The 14,131-nt window shown below is 44.3% G+C and overlaps 1 protein-coding gene across 2 annotated transcripts in view; it reads left to right on the top strand.

The window, feature by feature from the left end:
* Positions 1-14,131, top strand: part of INO80 (INO80 complex ATPase subunit) — a 148,684-nt gene that overhangs the window by 100,060 nt on the left and 34,493 nt on the right. For both annotated transcript variants that reach the window (XM_075927123.2, XM_075927122.2), the window contains one exon: positions 5,286-5,511. In XM_075927123.2, the coding sequence (XP_075783238.1) occupies positions 5,286-5,511 (226 nt within the window). The remainder of the gene's footprint in view (positions 1-5,285; positions 5,512-14,131) is intronic.

Raw genomic sequence — 14,131 nt, 5'->3', positions numbered from 1 at the left:
TCTGGCAAAAATGTAAAAGTGTTTAAACAGCAAATGAGCCCAAAAGCTTCCAGAAGCTAGTCCTGCTATTGATGCTGAGTTATGATGATGTGTAAGAAGTTAATGGAGCAAGAGACAGGGATGGAGTTGAGTATACATTAGGGATGTGAAGGTCTAGTCGCTTCACCCCTTTCCCCTTGCCATTTATCAGAAAGAGGCAGCAAAGGTGTGGGGGAGGGAGAGAAGGGAGTACTTCAAAGCAGCAGCACTGTGTGGATTCTGGGGACAGGCCCGGGCTCTACGTGGCACTCTGAGCCCCTGCCCGCCCTGAGCCCTCTCTGGACATTTGCTTAGTTATGTGTATTCTGAGGACTATACTTGATTTGATGATTCTGTCTCTCTTCTGCTTGGTTTTATGAGAAGCAGTCCCATTCTAGGAACACTCCATTTTCCTGGCATAACCAAACCCTTATGTTGCTTTAAGTTATGATAATAGGAAGTTGTATAACAAATTTGGGTGGTCCTAGATCTTACTGTTTAGGAGGAGTTCTTGAACAAATAGACAAACTCTCTCAAATATATGGTAGATGAAAGTGGCTACAAATTACTCCATTTTGAGTAAAATGTTGTGACCTTCAGACTCCTTTCAAGTAGTAAAATACTAAAAGCTTGGGCATTGCTGCTGTAGGGAATATTCTTCTCTATTTCGAGCTCAAACACTATTTCCAGCTCAGATTTGTCCAGTGTAGAAATATGAACTACTGCTTGAGGGTAAATTAATGCCCTTTGCGAAGGTGAAGGATAGGTTCCGTGATACCTTTCTGCCACTGCAGGTTGGACCTCTCTCGTTCAGCAACCTTGGGACCTGACCGGTCCCAGATGAGGGAATTTGCTGGACAATGGGAGGTCCCGACACCTGCCCCTCAGCCTGCTGCCCTTCCCCTCTGCTGGCTTCTTAGACTCTGTCAGGCTGCCTGCTGGTCAGCCCAAGCCCCAGCTCTGCTGCTGGCTGGACGGCATGCAGCCCTGGTTGCTCTGCTTCTACTGAACTGCCACAGCCCCAGCCCTGCTGCCGAGTGGCACAAAGCCCCAGTCATGCTGCTGCCCATGCTGCTGCTGCATCCCACTGCTAACCAGGCTGACATGGCCCCGGACAGGTATCCCCTCCTGGGCTGCTGTGGTTCCAGCCCCGCTGCCAAGCGACAGGCAGCCCCAATCATGCTCCACCACCGCCCAGGCTGCTGCGCCTCCACTGTTACCTGACTTGCCGGGATGCACTGGGCTCCCAGCTGCTGGCCCTCCTGCACCTGGCCTCTGTCATCCAGGAACATTCATGGTCGTATCAGACCATGGATGTTGCCAGACCAGAGAATTCCAGATTTGGGAAGTGCAACCTGTATTACTTTGGGATTAGTGTTCAGGCAGAAGAGATTGAAATTCATTCATCACGAGACTATTTGCCTCCTTGCACTAAATATAGTCTCAGCTTTGACTGCAGATGGCAGTATAGTGTAGCAAATCCTCTTAGAATCAGTGTTAAGTGCTCACCTCTGTCTTTTGATTCTGATTAATTATATTTTTTCATAATGGTGGCATTCTGAGTCAGTGAATTAGCTGTTGTTGTATCCATTACTGATTTCAGGTTGGTCTAAAGTGAAATGCTTACATCCTGATCCACCTTCCCAAATCCCTATTTCTCTGGTCTTCTAAGAGCTGCAGCTGTGTTGTACCTCTATTGGCACTATGGAATCAAGTATTCTCAAAGCCATTTTTATTTCATGAATAGGCTAGCAGTTGAGTTCCTGTTAGGAACACCTGTTAAGCCAGCTTTCTTCACTCTGAAGTATTGTCTCCCCACCCCATCCCCCCAGAATGTGCCTGTGCTCCAGTAGGCTATAGAATAACTGTGTCTAGCTGTGTCTCATAAACATGCGTTTCTGTCGTCATTGCCAAGACTTTTGTGTTTTGAAATACAGGCAGTCCCCGAGTTACGCGGATCCGACTTATGTCGGATCCGTAGTTACGAACGGGGCTTTTGCTCTGCCCCGGGCTTCCTGGAATCAGCTGCTGATCAGTTTCAGCAGCAGCTGACTTGGGGACACCTGGGGTAGAGCAGCTGGGGTGCTGCCGGGTTGGTCCAGTAGCGCTGCTCCTAGGCGCTACTGGACCAACCCAGCAGCACCCCAGCTGCTCTGCCCCAGGCGTCCTGATTCAGCTGCTGTTGAAACTGATCAGCGGTTGATTCCAGGAAGCCCGGGGCAGAGAAACTGCCTCCGGCTTCCTGTAGTCAGCCGCTGGTCAGTTTCAGCAGTGGCTGAATCTGGACGCCAGTTCCGACTTAAGTACAAATTCGACTTAAGTACAAACCTACAGTCCCTATCTTGTACGTAACCCGGGGACTGCCTGTACACAAGTTGCTGCACTGTTGTTGTTGTTATTTAATTTGTACCATAATTGTGAGCCAGAATCTATAAGCATTCATTTAAGAAAATAAGCCTCTAGTCCTTAAGATTCTGAAGAAAAAAACCTCTCATTTGGGAAACAAGGGTTTATCCATGAAAGGAAAAGAGATCAAAGAAAGTTAGCCGCAGTCTTTCACCTAGTGTAGATGCAGGTGCTGATTCCTTTTACCTTGATTTAACTGGTGAGGGACTGCCCCAACTGCTGGAAATTGTGGCAGAAAAATTCTAGTTTACATACACCTGCATAAATAACATCAGTTTTCTACATCATTGTGGTGTATAGCACTGTGTCCTAGGAAACAAGTATGTAATCACTTCAGAGATTAGAGAAGAAAACTACAAACATACCATTATCGATAAATAACATTTCTCTTGGGGAATTACTTTCGTAATGTGGACTGAAATGTTGAAATTTAGCTTTCGTTGTTTTGAAGCTATTAAGATAAATTAATTCAAAGCATCCTTTCAGGTCTCAAAAGCATGTCAAACTTCTCTGTCATGTTTATGAGAAATGAAATCTAAAGAGTTTTTAGAGTCCTTCCCCAAAAATGTTTGGCCCAAAGCAGACAAAGGCCGTGTCTACACTTGCACTTGATTGACAACATTTTTGTCATTCATAGGACTTTAACCCTCCTCACCCATGAACAATAAAGTTTTACAAGTGCAAAGCTGAATGCTGCTATGGCCTCAGGAGTCACTCTCCTGCTGACAAAGCAAAAGCCATTTGTAGGGGGTTGGAAATACTGTCAGTAAATGCTGACAAACCTCATTCACGCACTCTGACTTATAGCGACAGAGAGGTGCTGACAGTCTTGTCAATAAAAGCTGCAAAGTTTAGACATATCCTTATACTCAGAGGAGAGAAGAGGAAGTAGACAGTAAACATCTTGTAAAATGCTGCATGTTAATTGGTTATTTTGTTCTTTAATTGTAGACTTGTAAAAGAAAGCGATGTATTTGTTCCATCTTTGTTGGATTTTATGCTCTGTTAGTGAGAGATGTGTAGAGCATCACTACAGAGCAGTTATATGTGAAACTTTTCCCATAATTCCTTCTGTTCTCGTAATTTGGTGAAATGGAGAGAAAAAAATAAACTCTCAGATGTGAGCAGAGCCTGTTTTTCAACTGTCCTCCTAGAAAAATATAGAGGAAAACATCTGGGATTACATGGTACAGCACTTTCTATTTTCCCCCATTGCTTTTTGAATCCATCTTAACTCCTTGCTCCTCACTAGCCAGCGGTGCAAATGTGTTTGTCCTAAGTAGTTATCTGCTGCCCAGGATGGCACCTCAGAGTTGCTTGCTAGCCTGGTGAGGGGAGATAAGAGAATACTATGGATTGCTACAAAAGGCAGCCTTGTCTACTAGAGCAGATGCTTTATCAAGGGGCTTTCAGCCTTCTGAACACACAGCTGTTTGGCTGACCAGTACCTTCTACTCTCCATTCAGATAGCAGCAAAGATTAAAGTGATGGAAATGGTCCAAGATAGCTAGTATGGTATAAAGCCTGGCTTTCTGTGTTGGCAAAAGACTATTCTGTGTAGCTTCAGAGAACATACTGAAAACAGGCAAAAAGGAAAGGGATGCATAGAATGACTGGCTAAAAACAGAAGATAATCCCCTGCTCATTCTAGATACTGAGATTTTATGTTATTATTTGTATGGCTCGTCGTTGCCAAGTGCTGTCTCTGAGGAACCAGCAAACTGTGTGTCTCCCATTTTGTTTTCTTTCCTGATTTCTATGTCTTCAGTGTTTTGAATATACATAGGTGATTACTGAAATGCAGAGTCTTGTTGAAGTTGAGGGAGTTGTGCAAAGCTAGATAGAGTCTGATAAGTAACTGTACACAGAGTGAAGAATTAAAAATCATTATAACCAAATACAGATTAAATGAGCCATACCATGATGGTGCTCATTTTCTCTTAGTTTTGCCTTCCATATTGCAATAGTTGGCACTAAATGCAAATCAAAATACAGATTATCAGGAAGGGCAATAGTTCATGCCTAAGCATGGCTGAGTGTAATACCAACAGGCAGAATTGAACCTGTGACCTGTGGATCTTAGGGTATGTCTAGACTACATGCCTCTGGCGACAGAGGCATGTAGATTAGGCTACCCGACAGAGTAAAATGAAGCGGCGATTTAAATAATCGCCGCTTCATTTAAATTTACATGGCTGCCGCGTTGAGCCGACAAACAGCTGATCAGCTGTTTGTCGGCTCAGCGCGATAGTCTGGACGCTCCCCTGCCGACATCAAAGGGAGTTGTCGACAACCCAGGTATGCCTGGGATGAGGCATACCTGGGTTGTCGACAACTCCCTTTGATGTCGGCAGGGGAGCGTCCAGACTATCGCGCTGAGCCGACAAACAGCTGATCAGCTGTTTGCCGGCTCAACACGGCAGCCATGTAAATTTAATGAAGCGGCGATTATTTAAATCACCGCTTCATTTTACTCTGTCGGGTAGCCTAATCTACATGCCTCTGTCGCCAGAGGCATGTAGTCTAGACGTACCCTTGGTGCGTGAGCCTCCACCACATGAGCAAAAAGCCAGCTTGTCTCATAGCTAAGGCTGTAGAGCAGACTGATTATTCTCTCTGTAAGTGGTCTCGGTGCCACTAGGTGGGACAGTACACCACACCCAGAAGGTGTGTAAATTACATGAGCACTTTTTTTTTTAAACTCTCATTATTTTAAATTAATTTAAAATTGTATTGCCATTCATATATTATCATCATCAACTTGTCCTTCTGGAAAATAATTTAACTGAAGATGTCTTTTTTTTTTTTCCAGAGAAAATGTGAGTGTATGTTTTGATTATTTTACTTGTGTTTATTCATAGGTAACAGCAGTGCCTCTGGATTTCTACTGCAATGATAAAAGTGCAGCGTATGAATATAGGGCACTTAAGGATGGAGGAAGTCTACAAGCAAAGCAATGTATATTGAATGGGACACCCGAATTAGCAGCTCATTTCCTAAAACGATGCTCCCAGTTCTTCCCAGAGTATCCAGGAGGGTTGTTGGGGGTCAGGCCCCAGAATGGCTGGTCTTTCATCAGAATACCAGGTAAGTTTCTAACTCCTTTTTAAATTCCTGTGGAAGAATAGATTAATGGGGCTAGAAAAGTAGTCATCTCTTCTTTTTCCTTTGAATAAAATAACATCCCTTTAACTTCTTGGAGTGCTCTGATTTCTGTGCATAAATTGTCTAGAGCAGTGGACCCCAAGGGGGTCACGGATGTCTTCCTGGGAGCCGCCAATGGCCGGGCTCAGCCCCTGGCTGGCTGGATCTAAGCGCTGCGCCGCGAGGCAGCCAATGGCCAGACCCAGTCCCTGGCCGCCTGAATCTAAGTGCCGCGCTGCTCAAATTATCTTGGGGGGTCACAACACAAGTATATGGGGATCGTGGTTGCAGCCGTCTGCAAAGAGGAGGCAGGATTTGGGAAACCAAATATAGGGGGAAATGGCCTGAGCAGCAAAGATTGGAAAGTAGGGACAGGATTCATTGGATTTGGATTGGCATAATCTGTATTTGCAGCATGGCCAACAACTTCCTTAAATTCTGGGGCTAAGGGAGGAAAAAGATCATTGCAATAATAAGGCTAACTCAGCCTTCATTTTGATTCTCTGGATTAGCTCATGCTCTTCTGAGCATAGGTAATTAGTTTCCAGTTTGATTACCAGTATCACAGTGGCATTCAGAAGCTGGGGAATACTGTTGCTTCGCAGAATGATAGGCCTAAACAGTGGCCTGCATGAAGCACTGGAGATTTGAGAGATAGGCAAGAGGAAGAAAAACTGCTCACGCTGCTAGAATGCTAGCTGGTTCCCAAGACCCTTTTGGGTCAAGGATCTTTGAAGGGGGAAATGAGCAGGATAAAAGGAAAATGGGTTTTGATTGCTGCTTTCTGGTTTAATAAGATTTATCATAAGGAAATTGGGGACAGGTTATCAGAGAGATATGTATATATGAACTTATTTAGTTGAGCTAATATATCTGGTGAGATAGTTTCAGATTAATCTGGTGAATACCATGTAATGAGCTATTGCTATGTTGTCTCTAGCAGTTATATGAAATCAAAAGGTTAATTACTCGAGCTAAAAGAAAATTAGGATAAAAGTAGATGGGGAGGTATGAAAGAAGAGGTCCATGAGTATAAGAAGGTTTTGTGGTTGAGATGGACCTTAAGATATGAGAATATTTTCTAAAAGAAACTTGACATTTTTTTCATTCTGTCATTTGCAAAAGTTTAGGGGGGAAAAAAGTAGGAATTAAATATTGTTTGAATAACAATACATAGGAATCTTGTGGGTGTGCACCCATGAGTCACTGTATGGTGAATGGTGCAGGTGCAAGTTTAAGCAAATGGATGTCAGAGAGAGAGACACACACAAAGGCAATCAGGGGAAGGTGGTGCATACAGAAATTGGGCTGAGCGAGTGGATATTCATTAGGTGGGAAATAGAGTAGGTTTAAGTTTGAGTTCTGTGGAGAAGACATAGATGCAAGAACAGAGGAGCCATCTGTATGTATGGATGGAGATATGATCCAAGTCTTTATGGAAAGTGAATAGTAAAGCACTGAAGAAGTAGTTTGATGCAAGGATAAAGCCCAGTGAATGTAAAATATGTAAGTACTGAAGTAGCTTCTATCTCATTTAATCCTGTCCCCATCTCTCTCTCAGAATGAATTCCCACTGCACTGGCAGCAGACGTAGTTGCGATCACTGTGGGAATCTCATGTGGCTTTCCTGTTCTTTGAAAGAAAAATGGTCCTGGATTAAATGGCAGGAAGTGTCTGAGTCCTTTAAGCATCGATAAAAAGCACCGGCCTCACTGGCTGTTTACTGTGAGAGCCAGCTAGCTCCTTATTGACCCCATTGTGCTCTGCAGACTGCTCAGGGGAGGGTCAGTGGAACCCAGACTCGTTATCTCTCTTTCCTCTATATTTTTACATATCCAGAGAGGCGTTTCCTGATTCCCCCGGGGTCCATGTGTCCGGCCACAGTCATCAGCCAGAGCTCTCACTGAGGCTATTCTGAGTCATAATCATTAGTGACTATTTTCCACAGGCAGTAGTATGCCATAGCACCCCCTCTCAGCCAGCTTAAGTCCATCCCCTGCCTCGCTGGCTAGTAATTTTTTATTCTGTTGATTGAAGGGGCACCATTAGGTCTGCAGCCCCTTTCCTGCTGATGTTGGTTAAGAACTGACTGCTTTTCCTCTCTGCTTGATATAGTAATGAAGGGTTTGTTATTGGGCACAGTGCAATCTGTAAGTCATAGGGCTGGTTGAATTTTTTAATGAAAACTAGAATTTCAGTGACTATATATTTTGCTGGAAAAATCACTTTAGTTGAATTTTTCTGTTAATTTCAGAATCAAAGTTTTTACATTTTCAAATTTTGAAATTTTTGAATTTATTTTTCAAAATTTTAGAGAAATTCCACTCACTTAAAAAAAAAAAACTTTTTCCCCAAGCAGGATAAGAGGGAATGGGGGAGGGAAAGTAAAAATGGGGGAAGGGGTTGGGGGGGAGTAGTCCGGGAGAGAGATTCTTTTAAACCTTTTTCTAGCAAACTACAGTGTTGCTTTCTATTGAGGATAACATATAGGTGGAGAAAGTATATGCCTGGTCATAGCTTTGCAGAAGCAGTCTGTGCTGCTTCTTAAACAGTAGGTGGCAGTCTTTAAACATGCAGAATTTTTTTTAGAAATTTTGAATAATCAGTATTGTCCAAATAAGACACTGCAACACACAAAATTAAAACAGACCATTTTTAATAATTTCCTTTGATACATTTGCTTTTCATTGGTTGTATTCCTCAAGGGATCTCTGCCTAAATTCTCACCATTTTAGCCTGTTCTGTATGCCAAGAGATTGGGCAAATATTGGGATCAACAGGTTATTTTTATACTGCTGATTATCGACAGTGTGATTATCTGACTTAGAGCCAAGAGATGTCTGCTAAGAAGTCATCATTCATTCCTAATATGCATCCAGTTGTTTGTAATTGTTTAAAACAAAGTATACCCACTAAAGGGGGGAGATGTTTGGAGCCAATGATGAGGCATCTAAGGTTTCCAGTTACCGAAACTTAATCCTCTATTCACACTTAAGAGATTGCAGAAGAATAGTAGTAATATTTTGCGTTTTGAACTGTGCCAAAAATTCTGCCTACACGCTGCAACGGAATGCTTTAGTTGCGTTGCTTGTCTCAGCATAATTTCTTTTGGCAGTATGACTAGACAGATTTTATATTTGTGAAATAAAAAGCAGTGGTTGCTCTTCTCATCCTCATATCATTTATAGTTAACAACCACATCGGCTTTTTATCATATCTAATATTTTAAAGTTTCATAGTTAATGAAGCTAAGTCATTTAATTTATTCTGCAATGGAAACCTAGCAACCAGAAGAACAGCAAAATTAAATGAGTCTTTTAATGATTTATTTAATATCTTTTAAAAATATTCCCAGTGTATAGACATCAACAAAATGGCTTTAATAGCATTTTGTCTGTCCCTTACCTGCCAAGGCCTGCATTCAGGGTTCTGTTTTTCTTATGAGTTGTTGATATTATCAGTACCATTAAGATATCTGTGCTCTGTTTTAGATGTTACTAATGCCATTGTTTGCAGCTGAAAAACATCTGGGAAAACTCATGTCCTGAACAGTCTTTTCATCTTTGAGTGCTGGTCTCTGTGTGTATTCCACGTGGGGTGTACATGCATCTGGAGTCAAAATTCTTCCACCAGTGTCTCTTGGTCTAAACATGTGCCATTGCTCTCCTTTTGTTTCATGCAAAGAGTATAAAGAGCAGAAAAGATCAACTATTTGTCCAGTAGCTTAAGTCAGAACCTGCAATGTCCAGAACTGTTTCTTCATTGTTATTAGATCAGCAATATTTCATAATTTGCCTTTCCTGTATTTTGTACAAAGTTCTTAATAGATTTAGTAAGTTAGTTTCCCTGCCTGAGGGAACTCCTACCTGCTCCAGGAAGAACAGAGATTTATTTTACTCCTGAAGATGTTTTTGCTCTTCCTCAGCCTCAATTTCCTCCATCATCAGTACCTCTAAGGAGCTCTTAACTCCATTATGATATGTTGACTTTGACACCAGTCTATCCTCTCTTCCATATACCAGCTGTGCTTTTATTCCATCCTTCCACTGATAGATATGGATCATTTATCTCTCCCTTGGGAGAATCTAAACCACCAGGGAAACCATTACCTCTAAGAAATGTCTAGCTAGAAGAGAGAATCCTGATATTAACCTCTACCTTGCAAGTACCTCGGGAGCAGTGTTGCCTCATGCTTTGGGGATCTCCAGAACCCCTCTTCTGACCCAGGTTACTGGCTGCAGGGAGGAACATGGGGCTTGCACATTTCCTGTGTAGAGTTTGTGCTTTCTGCTGGGCCTATGCACTCCACTATTCCCTCTGAGGGAATAGCCACAGCTTCCTCCCAGCACTACTGAAAAGGAAGATTAAAAGTCAATTATCTTGATACCAAAAAGATTTCCTGATGAAGCAGTTACCCAGCATCTTTCTCCTTTTCAAATGACCATAAACAATTACAAGAATTATTGTGCAGAGTGGCAGAGGAACTGCAGAGCTCCCTAGAAGAGCTGCCGGACCATCAGTGCAAACTCTTTGTTAGTCTACAAAATACCAAACCCAGAAAAATATCATTTCCAGTTAATGAAGCTATTCTGGAACCCATTAGAGCAGTCTGGTGTGTACTAGCCACATGACTCCTATACCGAAGAGAGCAGAGAAATGCTATTTCATTCCAGCCACGGGAGCAGAATTTTTTTTATCCATCTTGGACCTAACTCTCTGGTCATCCAAGTGCCACTGAAAGATCTAGACTACAATATTCCAAATCTGTTCCTTCTTGACAAGGATTCCAGGACCACTCCCCACTTCTGGGGAATATATACATTGTAAGATACAAACCTAGATTGGTGACAGTTGTATCATCTGTGGTCGTATGATCCTCCTAATAAGAGACAAAGGGTGCCAAAATCCGGTTTTCCTGTCTTTCCTTCCTTGTCTTTAGCACTGTAGGCATGCATGGCCATCCCTTCTGGTCTAACTTAGAGGGAGGCACCTCCTCACTGTCATGCCTTAGCACTGCAATCATTTGGGGAAAGTAGCAATCTTTAAAGCTCCAACACTTGACTTGGGCTGAGCAATAATGAGTCTGTGTATCCTGGCCTTCAGGCAAGGTGTGGCCTACAGCCAGGGTAGAGAATCAAAGGATCTATAAGCCCAGGCTCTCAGTCAAGTCAGGGCAGCAAACAGTTAGGTGGTTCTGGACTACAGGCAAGGCAGAGCAATAAAGCAGTCTAAGGGCTCAGGCAGGGGTGAGCACCAAGTAGCCTATCATCCCAGCTCAACAGATGGAAGACTACCTCAAGCCTCCTGGCCTAAGGTGGGGAGGCTGTCACTCCAGGGGTGAGATGAGAGGGCCGTGTGGGCCCATCCAACACCACCAGGTCCCAGCACGGAACCCAAAAACTGGCAGAGAAGTCTGCCACTGAGTCAGTGGGGAACCGCCCGCAAGACACTGTTAAGCCATCACTCAGCCAGACTGTAGTCTGGTTTCCCTGGGCTACTTACTACGTCTCCTTTGAGTATCTCCATTTTTGAGGTGTCCTCCATCTCTCGGGGGTAGCTGGCCAGAGGCAGCCCCAACAGCCCCTTGGTATCTCAGTTGGCCATGAGTCCTGAGAGCTCTGGCCAGTAGTCCAGAAGCAGTCCCAGCAGCTCCTCAGCATCTCAGTCAAGTAGTGTCCCAGGGAGTTCCGGCAAGTCCTCAGGTGGCAGCCCAGGCAGCTCTTCCTCGGTGTCTCGCTTCCGCAATGGGGAAGAAGCAGCAGCACCAGACCAACTGAGCTGCAGGGTCTGCCCTTTGTACTTCCACTTCTTGCCCTGCTCCTCAGCTTCTGGTGGGCGTGGCTTTCCTAGCTCTGCAACCCAGTGGGTGGGTGTGGTTCCTTCTGGTTTAACTGTGGTCCTCACTTCCTCACTACATACACTGTCATGACCCATCTTCCATGTAAAAGTTATTTCTGTTGATAGTTCAAGAGCTGAAAACCATCAATGATATCTATCCAATCTCCATTTATCCTTTGGGGGTCACTTGCTACTCTGTTTCCACAACTGTAATGCTGTAACACTGAACAAGTGACTGTTATTTATCAAAAGCTTCAGGGGAGTAGCCGAGTTAGTATGTAACAGGAAAGATTTAAAAAACAACAAATAGTCTAGTAGCACCTTGAAGACTAACAAAACATGTCATCTGAAGAAGTGAGTTGTGCCCATGAAAGCTCATAGTACTGTCTACATGTTCTGTCATGGTATCAGTCATTTCAGTTATGTGAGAATTTACTTTGCTGCTTCTTCCAAGGGACAGTAGAATGGGTACCAATGGGGTGGGAGAAGGCTTTTGCTCTGTATACTTCCTAGTATGCAAAAGAAGAGTGGTTGGACACTCATTCTTGATCTCTGCAATTTCAACCATTTTATTCCCCATTTCTCATGGTTGCATGAGATATTTGGTTTATAGCTCTCCATATGAAATATGCATACTTCCAAGTGGACATTCACCTCACATATAGGCAGATTCTTATATTTATGGGGGAGGGGGATGCTGTTCTAACACAATGTGCTTCTATTTGGCTTTGCCCCCCCCTTCCAGAGCCTTTATCAAAGTCTTCTGGTAGCAGCAGCTCATTTTAGATAGAACAGCCCAGGAGTGGCCAACCTGTGGCTCCAGAGCCACATGTGGCTCTCCAGAAGTTAATATGCAGCTTCTCGTATATGTACCAAATCCAGGGCGGGAGCTACAGGTGCCAACTTTCCACTGGGCCGGAGGGTGCTCACTCTTCAACCCCCAGCTCTTCCCTGCGCCCTTTTCCTTTTGGATCCTGCCACTTCCCACTTCTCCACTGAGCCTGTCACATCCATGCTTCCCCCCTCAGTGTCTCCCACTGAGAAAGAGCTGATCACGATGGGCAGGAGGAAAAGGAGGAGGCGGCACTGACCAATGGGGCTGCCAGTGGATGGAATGTTCTGACAGTGGTGGTGGGAGATGATCAGGGCTGGTGACATAGAACTGTTGCTCTTTGGCAATGTGCGTTGGTAAATTCTGGATCCTTCTCAGGTTTAGGTTGGCTATCCCTGGAACAGCCTCTCTATCTTTGTTCATCTCAGTGACTAGCTTCTTGTTGCCAGGATGCATCAAGAGGCTTACAGTCGATCTCATGAATGCTTAACCCCGTGGTCCCCAACACGGTGCCCGCGGCGCATGGGGGGGGGGAGAGAGCGCCGGCCCTGGGCGCGCGGCGCTTGGGGGAGTGGGGGGGAGAGAGCGCTAGCGCCGGCCCCGGGCGCGCGGCGCTTGGGGGGGGAGGGAGGGGGTGGGGAGAGAGCGTCGGCCCCGGAATGCAGCTATGGGGGGGCCCTGCCCCCCCCCCGGGCGCCCGGCGGGCGAACGGCCACGCCCCCTGGAGCCTGGCAACCCCAAATGGTTAGGGGACCACTGGCTTAACACATATTCTTAGGCACTTACTAATTCTCCCTTTGAACTATACACTTGATATTCCATAAGGATAATGTCTCATTGCAACTGTATCCAAAATTCACCTTCAAGATACTTACAATATTCTACTTAAACTAGTCAATCCCCTTACCTGTTGTTTTTTTTTTTTGTCTAACACCTTGTGCCTCTGGGGAAGACAGGAGACATTGTTCCCTTGATGTGCAATGAGCCTTGGCTTTTTACCTGCAAAGGACAAAACCAATCAGAAAATCACCTAAACTGTTTCTAGCCATAGCAGAATAACTCCAAGGTCAAACATGTATCGTTCCCAGAGGATCTCTACATGGATTTCTAGATGTAGCCTACTTTGTTATTGGCCGTCATGTCTTCACCCATAAGGAGTAAAACCTCTTTATACAAGAACATAAGTAACATAAATGCTAGGGTTGCTAGATGGTTTAACCAAAAATACCGAACATCCTCCTCCCCCCCCCCCCCAAAAATGGAAAAAATTTTGTTGGAAAAAAAGGGGAGAAGGACCAAAGTTGTTGCGCCAAAAAATAAGGGCCCAGAGAGGTTATTAAGCAAAAAAAAAAAGAAAAAAAAATTAAAAACAGCATGGCCCATTCAAGAACAGGAGAGGCTGGGCTCTGCCTCTCCTAACTGGCAGCTGGTGGCCATATTGCCTCCCTCCCTGCTCCGGGCCAGACAGCTCCCCTGCAGAACCAGGTAAGGGGCGAGGGAAGGGTTGGGCCTGATTGCTGACTGTGGATAGGGTTGCCAGGTATCCATTATTGACCCAGACAGTCTGGTATTTTCACCCCGTGGCCAGGAAAAAATCAGAAAATACCAGACATTTTAAGTGTCCAGTATTTTCTGAATTTTTTTTTTTTTACAGGACAGGAGCCAAAAATACCAGGTTGTCCAGGTCAATACCGGACACGTGGCAACCCTAATCAGTACACTACTTCAGGAAGTATCTCTACATTACATTTGCAAAGCAGCTACATAAATAAAGCCATGTATTCATATCTGCATCAGCGAAAATGAGCCATGGATATCTGAAAATTTGCAGGATTTTAGATACAAAATTTATATCTGCATCTGTATCTGCAAAAATGAGCTGCAGATATCCAC

The sequence above is a fragment of the Pelodiscus sinensis genome, chromosome 5, assembly GCF_052426305.1.
Source record: "Pelodiscus sinensis isolate ZL-2025 chromosome 5, ASM5242630v1, whole genome shotgun sequence".
Lineage (NCBI taxonomy): Eukaryota > Metazoa > Chordata > Testudines > Trionychidae > Pelodiscus > Pelodiscus sinensis.
Note: the sequence above shows the minus strand (reverse complement) of the source record. Positions and strands in the feature narration are given on the sequence as shown.